The sequence below is a fragment of the Melanaphis sacchari genome, unplaced genomic scaffold (assembly GCF_002803265.2).
Source record: "Melanaphis sacchari strain LSU unplaced genomic scaffold, SCAv2.0 Contig48_pilon_pilon, whole genome shotgun sequence".
NCBI classification, from domain to species: Eukaryota; Metazoa; Arthropoda; class Insecta; order Hemiptera; family Aphididae; genus Melanaphis; species Melanaphis sacchari.
In genome coordinates this window covers 2,874,565-2,892,051 of record NW_020271327.1, presented here as the reverse complement: position 1 = coordinate 2,892,051, position 17,487 = coordinate 2,874,565, and the positions used below count along the sequence as shown (strand labels likewise).

Genomic DNA, 17,487 nt, shown 5'->3' with positions numbered 1-17,487 from the left:
GTATACAATTTATTATTACCGACATTAACCGATATTATAATAATAAAATCTAATTATGTATAACTATTATTATATTTAATTAATAATATTGATGTTATGTTGTATGCATTGTAATTTTAAGGTTTTTTATGTTTTTTTTTTTCATTTTTATTAATGAAATAACGATTTTTAGAGAACAAGAGAGAATATTCGACGAACGCGCCGAGAAAAAAAATAATAAAATCCAAAAAAAAATCCAAAAAAAATATATAATAACAGTAATGTAATCTGCAGTGTACGAGTTAAATAGAAAATTAGCGATATCGTCAGATCCGTGTTTAAGTACGTCAATATAAAATAACCGACACGCACGTAATGCCTACACAACTCTTGTGATAATATTAGTGTTGATCGCAATGCGATTCAAGCGTAATAAAAATAATCGTATAGACACGTATTATATTATAATATCGTAGTAAATAAGTGTGCGCCTCCCCTCCCTCGACACTCATTACTCCGATCGAGCTTTCGGGAGATTTTCGTTTCAAAATTACGCCGAAACAAACTACGTTGGTCGACTTATTATTATTCTTCTTAGGTTTTTGTATACAAATTCGTTTTCGTACGAAAACGTTTAAAAATATTTTTAATCTGCCGCAATGAGACATTCTAAATTAACATATCGGTCGTTAGCACGCACGTACACACGGGTGTATTTTATACTTGTATAAGTGTAATAATCGTTTAATATTACGGGATTTTTTTTTTTTTTTTGTATTTCGTTAACATATTATAATATACCTAATATCCAAAAGACTTAGATGCGTAGCGAAATATTACGTTTATATCAACGTATAACCGGCGGGTCCAACTCGTGTAGCACAGCAATAATAACACGGTATAATAATACGTACACAGTCGTAATCCACCATGGTGATTTATAATAAAAAAAAAATAATAATTGTACGCCATGCGATGTTGTAGCGTGCGATATACCATCGTCGTGAACACTTGCGATGTAGGTGCACAGTTATTATTGTCGGACTCGGTGGTGGGCGGCGGTGGTGGAAGTGGTAGTTGTGGTGGTGGTGGTGGTTGACGTTTTATTTTTTTATCGAAAAAAGCGTATTCATTTGCTAAAAAAAAAAAACAAAAAACAAAAAAACACGTAATCCGATTTAGTCAGACACCTCGCTTTAATCGTTTCTTTTCCTCCCCTCTCGCAAATACCGTCGTGCGACACGACGATAGCATAACCAGTGTTGAATTCAAAACGATTTTTCTGGGGAGGGCTCACTTTTTTTCATTGGTGAACGGTAAATTACATTTTAGTATTATGAATTATGCCTATTATTAATCATCGCAATTTACAATTTAGACATTTCGAGAAAGTCAGTAGATAACCTATCCATACTTACAAATACGGTATAGAAACATTGATACAAATAAATTATATTTTATTGAACACCATTGGGCGCGGTAATCGTGACGACTGACGAGTATTGTGCATTTAATAAATATTGGTACATTTTGTTGAAAGTTGTATTTGTCAGTGGATGCGAAAGAAATTTCAGGTGTGACATATTCCCCCCCCCCCCCCCAAAAAAAAAGTATACTTGGATTCAACGCTTTGTCGTACAGATCCGCGTACGAACGATGCACCTAACCAACGCGACTCGGCTGCTCGTCGGACCGACACGGACGTACGTTTTTTACGCGGTCACAGCGCCGCAAAACGACCGAATGTGAGCGACTACAGTAAAACAAAAATTAATATCGAGCGCGCACCACCACCCCCTTCCTGCTACAAGATTTATTATTTTTGTGGACGTCAAAGTTTTACGTGTTACGTTATTTACCCAAGTACGATGCGTACAACACTCTAATAGTAATAACAATAGTGACTAAAAGAAAATTAATATCGCCGTACCCACAACCCCGTACGGACGGTTACCACTACACTCCTCCGAGCCGCGAAAGTTCGTACCCACCGCGTTGTCATTATTATTATTATTTATACGTTCGCCGTTCGCGAATTACGAAATGTATTTATTCCACACACCCCCTCCCCCCCACACACACACACAAAAACAAAGGGTCGGCTGACAATATGATATCATATTATACGTGTGTTTTTCGGTCGCGTACAACTATACCACCTATTACCTATACTCAACTACCTACCCTCAACCACCGAATAGAAGAATTTCGTGTGGCGTGTGACTTGTTAGAATTATTATCGATAATACGTATGAGTAGATTTTAATATTATAATAATAATATACCGTTACAAATATTATACTATATAATAATATCTATAAATTGTAAATATTACACACACACACATAGTGCCTAGACCTTACCACTGTGCCTCGATTTTTAGCCACATAGGTTCTATTTTTTCATTAATTTAAACGCGATACTGCGCACGTATTGCGTCGTCGTCGTAACAGTAAATTTAACGACTATGTTGTAACCATACTTGTTACAATACTTTTTTAAATATTACAATTTCACTTGGACATTTCAATATGCCCAACTTGAATTACAAAATTATCATTAGCGTCGTTCTCCGCCTAGGTCTTGTAAATACCTACGATGCAAATATGCAATGCAGAATCGCCTAACGGATAAATGCATTAAACCCTCGCGAGTTTCGCATAATATTGTTTGTATTTAATATTTTTAAATACGTAAATACAAAAACATGGATTATGAAATGCTTTATTCTAAAACTAGTTGTTGAAATGTATTTAAAATTAAAATAAAAAAAAATATTTGATTATACTTAACGAGTATAGTAATATTAATAATCTAACTATACACACACAATGTAATATTGTAGAAACTGTGTATGTACCTATTATCTAATTTTATTGAAAAAGTGTCGTCACAGTAGAATATTGTGAATACCAGAGTATGCATAGCAATATTATCATATACCTAGGTAGGTTTTTTTTAAGAAACCTTTTTTTTTATTCCTAGTTTAGTTTTTTAAATTAACAAACTTATTATAACTGCACTCTTGCTGGTTTGAGGTAGTCGTTCAAGTCTTCAACATAATATTATATTAATATAGTTTAATGTATGTACAAATACAATTACTAATTAATGAGTATGAAATAATATTATGTTCACGTATTTCATGACATTAGTACTATGAAGATTTTTGACGTTGTACTTTTGGAATGACTTATTCAATCAAACAACTATTATTATGGTTATTATTATATTATTATTATTATAAAAATCCTTTTGTCATATATTTGTTCTTGTATTTTCAATATTTTCAACTGTTAGACAGTTAAGTTTGATATATTACGTTTTGAAATTTTGTATAATATTGATTTTTTTGTTAAAATAAAATAAAAAACAAAAAAAATTTAAACAAATTTCAACAAATGAGTATTGTATTTTATTACCCTATAAAAAACGGTGTGTCTAATTTACACTATAGTAAGAGTTTTACATTGAAAATTAAATATATATATATATATTTTTTTTTACAGGCATCGCTTTAACTATTATTACACAAATACTGTGTATGTTTACTTGGTAGAAGTTCTTGTACGTTTATTCCATGAGAAGTTGTTAGCATAAGACTTTGATCTTATGGGTTTGGTCTTGGACTCTGCTTCTAAGTACCATTTCCATCCATTTTTCTCACAAAAGTTGATGGCATCAGCTTTTTTAACAAATTCAATCTTCATGTTTGACAAAGGATCACCACTGAAAATATAATCCATCTTATTATGATTATATACTAATAATATAATAAAAAAGATGTACATACGTTGATGTCCAACCCATTAATGGATTTTCCCAACGCTCTCTGTTATCAAATTCCATCACCCAATTATGAGTGTTGTCAGTACCAGATTGCATAACATTTTTTGTAGCTTTACTGATTTTTACTAGACGAGTTTTAACATGTTCTTCGGGTACACCGGTAACAGAACTCAAATCTACCTAAATAATTCAAAAATTCAAAAAATTACAAATATAATAAAAATTAATTATTTTTAACACATATAATATGTAGATATAAACTATTTGAGACACAAGAAAATTATATAATTTGAAATACAAATAGTACTTAACAACAAAATCAGTGTAATATAAATATTAATTAAATAAATATATTTTTTTAAATAATTAAGCATAATTAGAATATAATACTTATATCTTACATTAGAAGTAGTATTTCATGTTTAATTAAATTATTTAAATTATGAATACTTAAGATTTACATAAACAAATATTACGTCACAGACAAAAGATAAAGATAAATACTTTTACTAACTTCACATAATTTGTGTTCTCAAAAAATGAAAATTGAGCAGTTACTTAATAGTTAATTTGTAAATTCAAAATACTAAAGGTAATAGGATAAGAATTATTCACATAGATAGTAATAAAAGATTAATAATTATATCATTTTATAGCCATATTCTTTTTTTTTAAGTTACAATCTGCAGTATAACATAATATTTTTAAATCAATTTAATTGAAATTACTAAAATTATTATTTATTTCAATTATAATAGAAGCATTGTATATTTGCATTTAATTGTTGTTTTTTTTTTAATGTTACAATAATTATTTACTTAAATTATAATTTTATTTAAGAGTTAGTTAATAAGAAATATATTTAAAAATTCTATATTTTAACCTGAGAAAATTATTATTATATTTTTCAAAATATATTATTAATAGCAGTATTTTTTATTTATGATTATTTTGGTGGAATTATAATAATAGGAAATATAATATATGATTAATATTACTCATATTCTAGTAATTAAATTATTTAAACAATACTTATTGATACTTATATAGATTTAGGAATGCAACTGGGTTTAAAACAAACTTACATTCTGAGCTATAAATTACCTGACCTTTTATAAAACTTTTAGTTACTGATTATAAATTCAATGACAATTATAATATTAATTATAGTAGTATTTAGCATGAATTTAACTCACTTTTACAGTAATTTTAACCCCACCTCAAAGAAATTTAATTATCTAAGTTATAACTAAAAAAAAAAGTGCATTTAAAAATGTTTTAGAAAAATAAAAACATTTAATACAACCAAGTAAAAATATATTTGTTTTAACTATGATTACAAATACTATAATATTCAAAATACCCAAAATTCACTGATATAATTACCAGCAAGATAAGAAAAATTTATTAAGTGAAATTTAATGAATATAATTTGATTTAAAATAGAATAAAAATTTAACAATATTTTAAGAATTAATGGCGAAATGTACAATTTTTTTTTATTATTAATTTAAGGCCTTTACTGTTTAGGTCATAGGTCGCAATGTATATTAAATGTACAATTTTTATAAAAATGTGCCATGTGCATTTTGTAAGGTATCTAACAGTTTTAGGTTAGTATCTTATATAATACAATTAAATATAAAATAACTAATAATAACAATAATGTTGATAATTAATTGCATATTTAATAGCAATTAATAATAAATGATGATTATTATATGGAAATTTTAATTCGTGTAATAATAAACAAAAATAATATATTGAATTTCCACAAAACTTACATTATTATATTCTTGATGTTTCATAAAAGGTATCTTTTTGATTTATGGCAAATTAATATTAATTAAATCTTTATCACAATAAGTATATATTATTATATTAGTAAAATTTATAAAAGAATATTACTATTTTTTTTTTTTTTTATTATTATTATTATTAGATTAAGCCTGGATAACTATGGTCATTGGTAGAATTAAATTACATTTTATGTTTATACTTGATCTTAAATTACATTCTGTACATATCAATTATATTATATTATAAGACATTAATTAGTTTAAAAGGATCCAACACTAACACAATGCTGAGGGTGCCCCTATGATTTAGGTTAACATGAATGTTGTCAACAAAAAATCTTATTAAGATAATAAAGATTAGAAAACCTGTTATTGGTCTTTCCAAAATCATTATGCACTAGCCATCATAATAATATAGTTTTGTCAACTTGCTTAGTAGAAGGTAAAGCAGCACAGGTATCCTGAGTAAGTACACAATACACAACTTTTAAAACAAATTTTATGTTTTATATTTTAGTTTTTAATATTGCACTTAAATAATCTTATAATATATTAACTGTTTTCTTACCAAGCATTATTCTGTATTGGCCCAGGAATAAATAAAACTTAGATGCCCACTTGCAGCGGATAGTAATAAGTAACTTATTTCTTACCAATTGCAAGCAGAAATAAACAAATATGCAGTTATAGTTTTAATATTATTAATTGAGGGTAAACCTTTTTTTTTTTGTTTTTCAAGTCTCAGCCTAACGTTGCCTTTTATAATTGTATACATAACAGCAGTTATCTGTGGTTTCAATTCTAATACTCGTATAACCTGTTTGGAATCTCAAATAATATTTTATTTTATTTCTGCTATTTTTAATTGTTTTTTTGTCAAAATCAATAGAGTATTATTTTGATATATAAATATTAACCATGCACTTTGCCACATAAATATAATAACTGTTATTTTATTTTAAATTAATATAGACATTTATATGACTATTGACACCTATTAACTTAAATTATAAAATACTAAAATGCAATTTAAAAAATAAAAAATGATATCCTATCATAAATAACTACTTTATTATATTACTCAATAGCAACTCTATAAATAAACAAAAAACATATTCAATTTCTATTAGCTGAAACTAAATTCATGTATAGACCACCCTATATGGGTTGAAAAACAAAGTTATAAATCCACCTCAAGTTAAGATAAACATTAATTTTTATATTTTATAGTATATAAGTCAACATTTATAAATCAAATTTTTAAAAAATTATAAATATATGAAATAAAACTAACTATATTATTTTAAAATATGTGTTTCTAATTTTTCTAATACGAGTTAAAAATTATATTTCTCTATAAATTTTTATTTTTAATAAGATTAATGATCTTAAATTATTGTTGGGTATTAATACAGCATTTTATTATTGCGGTTATATGCTACCAATATTAAAACTATTGATAAATATGTATTTTATTTTAACTACATTATAGAATGTCCATACATATATATTTTAACCAACAATGTAATATAATCCCTTCAACATTTTAAACATCTATTAAACAAAATTTAGTGATTAGCCATAAGCAATATTTAACTAAAGGTAAATTCAAAATGGTTAGAATAATTAATATAATAGGCATTTTAAATGCATATCAGTAAGGATCTGACTTATGAATAAATTCATCAATTATGTAAGATTATAAATGTATTTAGTTTCTATAACCAGTATTATACTAGTTCTACATCAGTAGGTACATCATATGTTAATTATGTTATTTAAGTTACGTAGATAAATATTAAAGAAAGTATTTGTGGATCAGCCCAGACTTAGATTGGAACAGTGAGCTGCTAAGAAAATCTTAGTGGGTAAAAATATGGGAGGCCGAACTTGAGTGTTTGGTTATAATTTTATTTTTTTTCATAACATTACTAAATTAGTACAAACATTATTAGTAGAAAATAAAATTGGACTGAATTATTAAACCTTACAGTAGCTGTAATCAAACGTTAGAAATCATAAAATTTGGTAGGCCGATACACTGACACTAGATCGATCGGTGACAAACCAATGTAATCCTACCTTAAGATAATATTTTTATTGTTGTTCTTTAATAAGTACAAGAAAATTCAAATATATTACATCATTTGATGAATGAAAAAGTCGGTGATAAATTAATATTCATGTTTCGATTTTAAATTCTACAAGTTTTAGTAGAACTTTGAGAAACATACTTTGTTATCGACCTCGATGTAATTCTGAACACTCATGTTGGCCGCCTTTCCAATGACATTATTAGTATCCAGTAAAAGTGATTCTTTTTTGGCGTAAACTTGTTCTAATCCCTTGTCTTCTTTGGCCGATCGAACAGCACCAGTGAACAGCCCTCTTGTGGCCCTTTACAAACGCATAATTCTATATAGATCTCGATAAGCAACACGAAACGTTATAGAAATACTTATTTCAGTCGAGAGTGTATGGCACATATACAGGTAATACTTACGACGTAGACGACGGCACGACTGCATTTCTAATCACTTTACTTGCGGACCGATTGAATAAATTGAAAGCCATATCGTATCGGTCGACTTTCTTTTTATTGTCTTATACGCTTGACTATGAGAAAAGGTCGCGAATAATGAACAAAAAAAAAACGTCTAATACTTGTAGCTAAAATTTTCTATCCGTATTCGTTATCACGATATATCGCAATCGCTGTGATTACTGATAGCGCTGCGGACACCCACCACACGACTGAGATAAGAATACCTGATTACCTTAACACGATTACCAAATTTTGCAGGTTATAAATATCACGCGCGCAGATTTTCAAACAACGATTTTACCATGAGCGATACCGGTCCCGATGCGGACGCTTATTTTTCGAGCTATGGTGATCTGGAGGTAAATCCAAACCACCACCGATTTCCCGCGTGGATTGTTGAACGTTCTCAGTGAATATTGTGTACGTTTCAGGTCCACAAATTAATGATACAAGACTCGGCCAGGACCGAGACGTACAAAAATGCTATCCTATCTAGCCGCTCGGTATTCGAGGGTAAAATCGTGTTGGACGTGGGAGCGGGCACAGGGATACTGTCTATATTCTGCGCACAGGCAGGAGCGACTAAAGTATTTGCGGTCGAAGCCAGCAAGACGGCCGAGATTGCCCGACAGCTAGTGGCCGAGAACCATTTTTCAGACACCATTGAAGTGTGTACATACTTTAAATTATGATAATAATTACGAGTAATGACAAATGACTGCGCTTCTAGGCGCGTTATTATAATACTATAAACTGTCCTAATCGCTCTTCGTTTTATAGGTGGTCTACAGCAAAGTGGAGGACGTCACTCTGCCCTATCAGGTGGACATTATTGTTTCTGAATGGATGGGATTTTACATGTTGCATGAGAGCATGTTGGACAGCGTCATCGTGGCGCGAGACAAGTTCTTAAAACCAGATGGCCTGATGTTTCCGTCTCATTGTACGCTCTACGCGTCCCCATGCGCATTGCCAGATCTCTACTCAGAGTGGGATAATGTTTGTGGTGTTAAAATGAGATCATTCGCACAAGCTTTACGTAGTTTATACTTGAATAGACCAAAAATCATGAGTGTTCAGGTCGAGAATATACTCGCTCATAACGTCAGTCCCATTATAGAATTGGACCTCAAGGTTTGTCAATCACAACAGCTTGACAGTATTATAGCACAACGATATCTAACTATTGTTGAGAAGAGCGGAATTTATCAAGGAATATGTTTTTGGTTTGACGTACAATTCCCAACTACTGGTACCACCCTAAGCACTTCGCCTTCATCTCCAATAACTCATTGGAAACAGACCATCATAGTACTACCAACACAAATAGAAGTAGAAGAAGGTGATGCTGTAATGTTCAATGTACAATTCAATCGCAACAGTCCAAACTCAAGACATTACAGTATTAACCTAGAAATGCTGAACTCTGAACAAGAGACACATCCAAATCCATGCGAATGCAATCAAACTAAATGTAAAATTATTAAGACATTTTTATCTGTTACAAAAAATATTTCAGACGATGATGATGATTCAAGTATTGATGACCAAAATGTGGATCTATAAATCATGGTATTCGTTACCCATAATTTTTTAATTATTTATAATGACAATGTGCATATTACAATTGACTGTTTATAAAATAAAAGCAATATTTAATTCGTAAATTACCAAAAAAAAAAAAAAAAAAATTGACTTATAAAAAATAACTGATAATAATTTTTATAAATTTTGTTAATAATATTTTTGTCTGAGTGCTACCAAAGCAAATTTTAATGAATACATTTTTTTCGGGTTTTAAATACCCTGCATTATAGATAAATATTTTTTTGGTAACCTTAGGTGTAGTTGATCCACAATTCAAAAATACATTCCTTTGAAGAATATTCATTATGCTCATTTATTCAACTTTCTTCATATTTCCATTTAAAATCTTTCTATAAAAAAATTAATTAGTAACAATAATAACAACTAATCAAATAGTATTAATTTGTATTCTTTAAAAATTTTACTACTGCCTTCTATAAAATTATAAAAATCTATCTATAATTTTTATACAATAAAAGGTATATAAATATAATATATAAAAGTATTTTGATCATAAAATAAAACAGTAATGAGGAATGTAAAAAAAAATTTAGTTTAATGTTATTTAATAGTACAATTATATATTAAATTTTTTTTATTTTGTTATTATCATAACATAGCACCAATCCTTACATGGATTTTTTTCTTATTTAAATTATAAATTATTTGTATTTAAAACAAAACATTAATACTTAATAGTATTAACTTTTAATTATTTTAATGAATTTAAAGTTAACAACAATCAAAATTAAATCCCAATTTAACTAGGCTAAGAGAAAATAAATTAGGCCTCACTCAGTTGAAATTTTTTTTAATAAATAAGTAAAGTTAAATTAGTTATGCTAACCTGTTAATTTTCATTTATATGAAAAATTCATTAACTTAAGTTATTACTTTAAATTTATAACTATTTTTTTCTTAATTAATCATTTAAGGTTACTGTTTATACATATATTCAAAAACATAAAATAATAAATATATGAAAATCATTTATATAAAATGTACCGTTATAAATATAAGTAATAGACATATAAAAATATTATTTTAATAATAAATCTTTAAATATATTAAGCAAGTACTAATAATCTTGTTCCTCGAATGACACCATAAAATAAAACATAAGTAATCTTGATGAGCAATAATAATTAAATTTTAAATAATTTAAACTGTTACTTTGTTAGATATTTTATAAAATTATTACCTTTATTTAATTTTCTAGTATACAAATATTTAAATATTGTTTTCTTTATCATCAGATATAATTTGTATTATTATTATAATTCACCTTAAACTTAAAAATAAATATTTATTAAAAATTTAATTTAATTTTTAATTATTTTGAAATGTTATTACTTATTAACAAAATCTGTATAAACTAATAATAATTTTTTAGTTTAACTATATAATAATCCCAGTATTTTGATTGTTCTTAGAAATTATAACTAACCTACCTGTTTTCAGATACATAGGTTAAAGACTACTTTTTCAAAGTAAATATTATGTATAAAATAATAAATAATAATAATAATAATAATAATCAAGTATAGTAACATATTTGACAAATAGAATTATGTATTTTTGAGACATGATCCTTTATATAAAGTTTTACTTGTTAAAACTGTCGAATAAAGATTACAAATCCATAATTAAATTTAACAGTGAACAGATCTAGAAAAATAAATAGTATTTTTTTTAAATATTTCATTAGATAATTAAATAATTGATTAATGACTATTATATTTAATTGTTTTATTACATTTCGAAAATAGATAAATGGCCAATTACCAATAAATCAAGGAATTTATAATAAGATTTTTCTATTATATTTTATAATTAATGAGTATGATTGCACACATTTTTTTATGTAAAAAATTAATTATTGAATACTTTAAGTAAATAGTTATGAATATATAAATCCCGTTTTATTAAAGATTAATAATGAATCATACTCAAAATTTCAAGTTATTTAAATAAATAATATTATTCAAACTGCAGCCACAAATGTTTAATATTTACTTTACTTGTCTTCTCTTTAACAATTGAGAAATTACAATGTATATGTATAAAATATATATTTAATTATTATTATTGGTAAAAGGTACTAATTATTCAACTTGTTAAAAAATGTGAAACATTTCCTTTAGAAAAATAACTAGACTATCTGCATCTCAGAAATTACATTAATCAATTCCATTGCATTATACCTTTATTTATTTATTTTTAATTATAAAATTTTAATTGAATTTAAATTTTTAAGCTACATTCATAAAATAAAATTTAGTTTTAAAATTATTTTCAGTTATAAATAATAATATGTTTAATACTTATAGGAACATTCTTTAATTCTTAACTATAAAGAAAGAAAAAAAATGATTAATTTTTTAAAGTTTTTAATATTTTAATCCTATTTATTATGTATTAATTTAAAGTTAGATTGTTGTTTTTAGACATATACATTAAATAAGAAATTGACATAAATTAATCTTATTTAGTTCTTATGTAAAAAAATTATTCTTGTTCATTCACTTACAATGTATTATGTTATAATATATTCCCAGCATGTACTAAACAATATTCTTCAATTATCCATTCCTAAAATGTCATATTCTTGATACTTCAATTTTTATTCTGTTGCGTTTAGTTAGATTATGTACCATGCAATTAGTTTGACATACTTAACCAGGTAATTGTGATCTATACGTTATACTGTTCTATTATTTTTTCCTAAATTAAAATAAAAAGATTATTTTACACAAAAAAAAAATGAACTTAAAAACACATGACACTTACATCAAAGTTGCGCTCCGAGATCGAATTTATATGTTCTCTTCCTTGACTAGGTACTTGAAGTTTTAGAGTTCTTTAATCAATAAAAATAATCGTCTTTGAGCCATGAGATTACTTCTCGTGCATTACAAATAAATTTCTACAGGATAACCTAAGCGAAACTACAACCTGAACGTTGGTAGGACCTCGGACAAATGTCATGTTATACTCGGTGATTCGCACTTGTCACTGTCATGTGGATTCTCTGAAGACGACTAAAGGTTAACAATAAACAAATATTACATATGCGTCAACATTCTACATCATATACATACATAATGGCCTTGGCGTTTATACGTGGTGAAGAATCTTGTAACAAAAATTGCGAAAATATTATACCAATGATGTCCAACGCTGAAAGTCCAAAAGTGTATAACCGGAGCCATCGCAGGAATCGGTAAGACTAAATTATATTAGAATTTTCTTGGCAGCGACTGGGGACGTACAACACTGAGTAGTGAACGGCGGCCTGAACTGCCGATGAACATTATACTGAAGCAGTATAGGTATATACCTATTGTAAGTCTGCAACTGTTCAGTAGCTATTCATGCGATCTCATGCGCGCTGTACGGGTCTCCGAACGAGAATAATTGAATAATAAATGACAGTGTCGAGCTTATGAGGTCTTTGCGGGGAATATTTCCCGGTATTCGGCGGTGTTCAGGTAGTTGGTGGGGTTCGAGAGGGGATTGTACACAAAACTACCCGCTGCCGAGTTCGCCTATGAAAAGATCCAAAGAGGGTCGACCGGGCAGAGGTCTCGTTCACGGTCCAGCGAGTGTTTTCTATTATATAATAATGATGAAAACTGAAAAGGTCAGTGGTGAGTAGTCAGGCGGCTTCCCGGTCGTCTTTTGTCGCCGTCGTCGTTGTAGTAGATATGTATAGGATGTATCTCGACAATAATATAAGGGTATCACCGATCTCGATAATTGTATGTACAAAAACCTATACGAACGACAGGCAATGACGTGTATTACCAATTATATGTATATATAATATATATTATTATCATTATAGGGATTGGTAGGGGTAATAATACAGGTCCTGATTTACGCATGTGCACGCATGAATAATGTATATATAGATACAATATAACATGTGATATCTGAAATGTTAAAATCTATATCAAAGTATTTACTTGTGTATTGCACGGTATTTAAACCGCAAAAAAATAATCCCCATGTATAAAATTTTACAAAATTGTATTTTGAAAATTAAAATAAAATCTGTTTTTTAGACTGATATTCTTCCTAGTAGGTACATATTTTATTATAATTAATAATACACTTGCATTAAAATATCTGTATTAATATGTTTCAATAAAATGTATGTTCCAACATTGGTCATTGAGTAAGTCTATACTAACATTTTTATTGGAAATGTTTATAAATTATTATTTTCGTTTTTATTGTGTATGTATTTTATTTACATATAGTCAATGTCACTTATTACTATTAACTTGTTTTCATATTCTCAATATCGTTTTTCTTTATTTTAGTTTTATGGTTTATATTTATGATACTTTATTGACGTAAGATGTTCACTGCATTATTACTAGGGCTGAATACTTCAAGTATTTAAAAAATTTAAAAATATACATACACTTATGCACTTAAAAATCAAGAAATGTGCAGTTAAAATATGCTCTAAAAATTATTTTATTTTATTATATAGTCAATTATAATATTTACATATAAAAAAAAAAAAAATTATTAAAAATTACATTATAATTAGTTTATTAATAAATAGGTACCTACTTGAAATTAAATTTTTCGTCGTCTTGATCTTTTTGTTTTCTTTCTTCGTTTTCATCTATTTCATTTTGAAATAAAAATATGACGGACAACTGAAGTTCACTAATGATTATCTGTACGAATAATTTCGGTCTTATCGATTTTATCGGCCAGTTAGTAAAATATTACCTAATCGATAATAAAAATATTATTTTTAAATGGAAATTTGATCAATTTGTTCTTTTTGTCTAAGCTAATTTAAGAACTTATTTTGAAAATTGCCAAATATGTTCTTAATGTTTCTAATGTACCTACTAAAATACGTATTTATATAGAATAATTACAAAATATGCAAAAATATGCAAAATAAAATTTTAAATTTGATCTCTTGATGTTATACAATATATTTTTTACTATCTTTCTAAAAAAAATATGAAAAAACTAGAAGTCCTCAGCCCTAATTATTACTTATCATTTATCAAAAAGTATTAACCCGCTCACAGTAAATAAATATCAAAAAAATAAATAGACTGCAGATAGTTGATAGGTACCTATACCTACTCCTTAAATCGTGGATTTAAGACAGCCTAAGCTGTAGAAAGTAATTAGACCTCAAAGGCTATATATACCTACCACGATCTTAAATCGGAACACACAATAGTTCATAATGAATAAGGTTAATATTTTTATACTTAGAATATCATAACATTGAATAGATAAAGTTAGATGTATATCTCTTATCCATTATGTCTGTAGTTATTATATATATATATTTATATATCAGTTTAGATACTATTGTGCGTCATGTTAAAAAATATTGATTATTTGTCTATTTTGTATTTTATACACGTTATTTTTAATTTTTTCACGGGGTTTAAATTTTCAGGGTAAAATTACATTTTCTAATTTCGTGTTGGTATTCATTCTAAAATAAATGTTATGTTTTTATCGTTATTTTTTATTTATATCAGCAAGATAACATAATTTATTAATGCTAAATAATAATATTAAGGGAAATAGTTCGGTTATAATTTATTTTAATAATTTTTTTTATTTCTATAATACTATTTCTTTAAATATTTGTTGCATACAAATTTTGGTTGTAATTATAACTATTTAATTTGAATAATTTAAAAATACGAAAATAATAATTTAATTAAAGAACGGTTCACTTATTACTAAATCTCGATAATAATATATTAATTTGATTAAAAAAAAACTACACTGTTTAATGTCACATCAAAGTTTAGTGTAGATACCCAAAATGGTTTGATAATTTGTTGAAGCTTATTAATCTATTGAAAATAACTTTTTCAAAACCGTACCACCTGCCTTCTCAAAGTACCAACTACGTAAAAATGCATCTTCTTATGTGGGTATTTGATTACATCATCTAATGCCTTATAAAAAGTTTTAATAGCAGAAAAAGTGTGCCAAGACTAATTAAAAAAAAAATAAATATATTTGATGAAAAAAAAAATAAGCAGCAGGTTATACCTACTATAATAGAATAATAGTCTAAAGATAGTAAAAGTATAATGAATACGACGGTCGAGGAAAAACAATATAATATCTCGAAATGATATAAGACTTATAGGTAATAAAAGCAATTAAGCAAAACGAACAACGATATTGTCAATATTATAGACATTCAAAGTTATGTAAGAAATTCTTTAAAATGTATTTATTAACTTATAAAAACAGCATTTATTCAAATCGATATACTAAATCACAGTCCTCACTGCACCCTCAACTGCGGTGATCTATTAGTTCAAACCATAGTGAAATTTTGAAGTTATGACTCATGAAAAGTTTTGATGTAATTTCTTATAAACAATTGGCCCATGGATCGACAATCAGTCAAATTTTTCGCATTTAATTATTTATTAAAAAAACACTAGTTTTTAAAAGTATTAAATAGAAAAAAAAATAAATATGAATAAATGTTTAAAATTCGAGTGTAATCAGTCATCCACGTTAAACAAGTGTTCACCGGGCATCTAGAAAACAGAAAAATAAAAAAAAAAATATTTGAAACTTCGATTATATACTCGTATAATGTATTATTCACTATGAGATCATTGAGATCAGAAATGTTAAAACGTATCTCGTTCAATACTTGTTGATTTCCAAACAAACGTCTTCGTTCTTGGCGTTCCCTCATTTCTATACATTAAATCGATAACGAGAATATTATAAATTATTTTACAATATTGAAACCTAATACATCACGACACGACCGAATCGTACAAAATAATTACCCTCCAAAGCCGCAATTCTATTTTCCATAACCACGTAATGTTCGTTAATTTTATGAAATTGTTCCATCAAGTTCGCAACATCGCCCGCTGGTATCACATATCGTATTATTGGCCGTCGGACGCTAGTGTTGGAAGTCACCCCCCCGTTCGTATTTCTCTGAAATATAAAAACAAGTAAAATATTACACTAACGTTCGAATTGCATCGCACGTGATACGATGTTATACGCTTTAAACTGGTAATATTAATTGTTTGCCGTACCTCTGCACCGAATCTGTCACGTCGTACTATCGAAATGACATTTTTTAAAGTATCACTGCAGTATCCCACAATACTGTTGCTCGAGCTCCAGCCGAATAGGACTACGGACATCACTACAACAGCAATCGAAAACCCAACAATAAAACTCATCAATCGGCGTTTCGTTTTCACAGTGGATAATATAATTTTATTATAATAGCTCGGCAACTGTCAAACTATAACTTTGTTTAGATAAATCGTAAATTTTATAAACACGCGCTGCATAGCGAATTGTTTCCATGTACGTCGATGTATTAATAACTTCTATAGCTATATACTATGTTTTTTTCAATTCAAACCAGAAAACAAAATTATTTTCATATAATATAACTATTATTTATTTACTGTTTTAATGGATCAGCACCTGCACGCTATTTCCCTTCACGCGTGTCACCGTCACGTTACATGTAATATAATTATTAAAACGTTAATAATAGCCTACGAGGTGTTCTAAATAATATTTTCAACATTAAATTTTAAAATAGATCAATTTATTTTAAATTTAAGGTTAAACGTAAGAAATTTGATTCTACTGAATGGCGAATGTGCGCATTTCCTGTGTTAAGTGTGGGGGTCGAACAAAATGGTTTTTTGACATACCTACTGTCATTAAGTATAGATTTGTTTTACCGATAGATGCAAACAATCAACTGCAGATATTCGT

General features: G+C 27.5%; 3 protein-coding genes and 1 long non-coding RNA gene across 6 annotated transcripts; 1 reads left to right on the top strand and 3 right to left on the bottom strand.

The window, feature by feature from the left end:
• Positions 1-3,449: 3,449 nt before the first annotated feature.
• Positions 3,450-8,245, bottom strand: LOC112598531 (NADH dehydrogenase [ubiquinone] iron-sulfur protein 4, mitochondrial). Its single transcript, XM_025345031.1, has 4 exons — positions 8,071-8,245; positions 7,802-7,964; positions 3,773-3,948; positions 3,450-3,708 (listed from the first exon to the last, which is right to left on the bottom strand). Exons 1-4 carry the CDS (start codon positions 8,139-8,141, stop codon positions 3,528-3,530), a joined length of 591 nt encoding a protein of 196 aa, XP_025200816.1. The 5' UTR covers positions 8,142-8,245; the 3' UTR covers positions 3,450-3,527.
• Positions 8,246-8,341: 96 nt separating this feature from the next.
• LOC112598530 (probable protein arginine N-methyltransferase 6) lies at positions 8,342-9,812 on the top strand. Its single transcript, XM_025345030.1, has 3 exons — positions 8,342-8,471; positions 8,544-8,780; positions 8,893-9,812. Exons 1-3 carry the CDS (start codon positions 8,415-8,417, stop codon positions 9,676-9,678), a joined length of 1,080 nt encoding a protein of 359 aa, XP_025200815.1. The 5' UTR covers positions 8,342-8,414; the 3' UTR covers positions 9,679-9,812.
• A 60-nt stretch (positions 9,813-9,872) lies between these two features.
• Positions 9,873-14,342, bottom strand: LOC112598474. 3 transcript variants are annotated; one of them, XR_003114888.1, is made up of 5 exons: positions 14,287-14,342; positions 12,801-13,474; positions 12,490-12,740; positions 12,230-12,423; positions 9,873-10,049 (listed from the first exon to the last, which is right to left on the bottom strand). It is a non-coding gene; the product is annotated as an uncharacterized LOC112598474 (long non-coding RNA). The 3 variants fall into 3 exon arrangements; XR_003114889.1 differs by having other exon boundaries at positions 12,801-13,634; positions 14,287-14,341; XR_003114890.1 differs by lacking the exon at positions 9,873-10,049 and adding an exon at positions 11,281-11,367.
• A 1,676-nt stretch (positions 14,343-16,018) lies between these two features.
• Positions 16,019-17,007, bottom strand: LOC112598565. Its single transcript, XM_025345085.1, has 4 exons — positions 16,785-17,007; positions 16,524-16,680; positions 16,334-16,428; positions 16,019-16,262 (listed from the first exon to the last, which is right to left on the bottom strand). Exons 1-4 carry the CDS (start codon positions 16,932-16,934, stop codon positions 16,227-16,229), a joined length of 438 nt encoding a protein of 145 aa, XP_025200870.1. The 5' UTR covers positions 16,935-17,007; the 3' UTR covers positions 16,019-16,226.
• Positions 17,008-17,487: the final 480 nt, after the last annotated feature.

What these genes read in the sequence shown, in the direction of transcription:
- LOC112598531 (XM_025345031.1), bottom strand. Translation starts at nt 8,141, where the DNA reads ATGGCTTTCAATTTATTCAATCGGTCCGCAAGTAAAGTGATTAGAAAT. An exon ending in GTCGTGCCGTCGTCTACGTC is followed by an intron (nt 7,965 to 8,070) that starts GTAAGTATTACC and finishes GCGTTTGTAAAG; the next exon opens with GGCCACAAGAGGGCTGTTCA. An exon ending in TTAATGGGTTGGACATCAAC is followed by an intron (nt 3,709 to 3,772) that starts GTATGTACATCT and finishes TTATATTTTCAG; the next exon opens with TGGTGATCCTTTGTCAAACA.
- LOC112598530 (XM_025345030.1), top strand. Translation starts at nt 8,415, where the DNA reads ATGAGCGATACCGGTCCCGATGCGGACGCTTATTTTTCGAGCTATGGT. An exon ending in CGAGCTATGGTGATCTGGAG is followed by an intron (nt 8,472 to 8,543) that starts GTAAATCCAAAC and finishes TGTACGTTTCAG; the next exon opens with GTCCACAAATTAATGATACA. An exon ending in ATTTTTCAGACACCATTGAA is followed by an intron (nt 8,781 to 8,892) that starts GTGTGTACATAC and finishes TTCGTTTTATAG; the next exon opens with GTGGTCTACAGCAAAGTGGA.
- LOC112598565 (XM_025345085.1), bottom strand. Translation starts at nt 16,934, where the DNA reads ATGAGTTTTATTGTTGGGTTTTCGATTGCTGTTGTAGTGATGTCCGTA. An exon ending in GTGACAGATTCGGTGCAGAG is followed by an intron (nt 16,681 to 16,784) that starts GTACGGCAAACA and finishes TTTATATTTCAG; the next exon opens with AGAAATACGAACGGGGGGGT. An exon ending in CTGATCTCAATGATCTCATA is followed by an intron (nt 16,263 to 16,333) that starts GTGAATAATACA and finishes TCTGTTTTCTAG; the next exon opens with ATGCCCGGTGAACACTTGTT.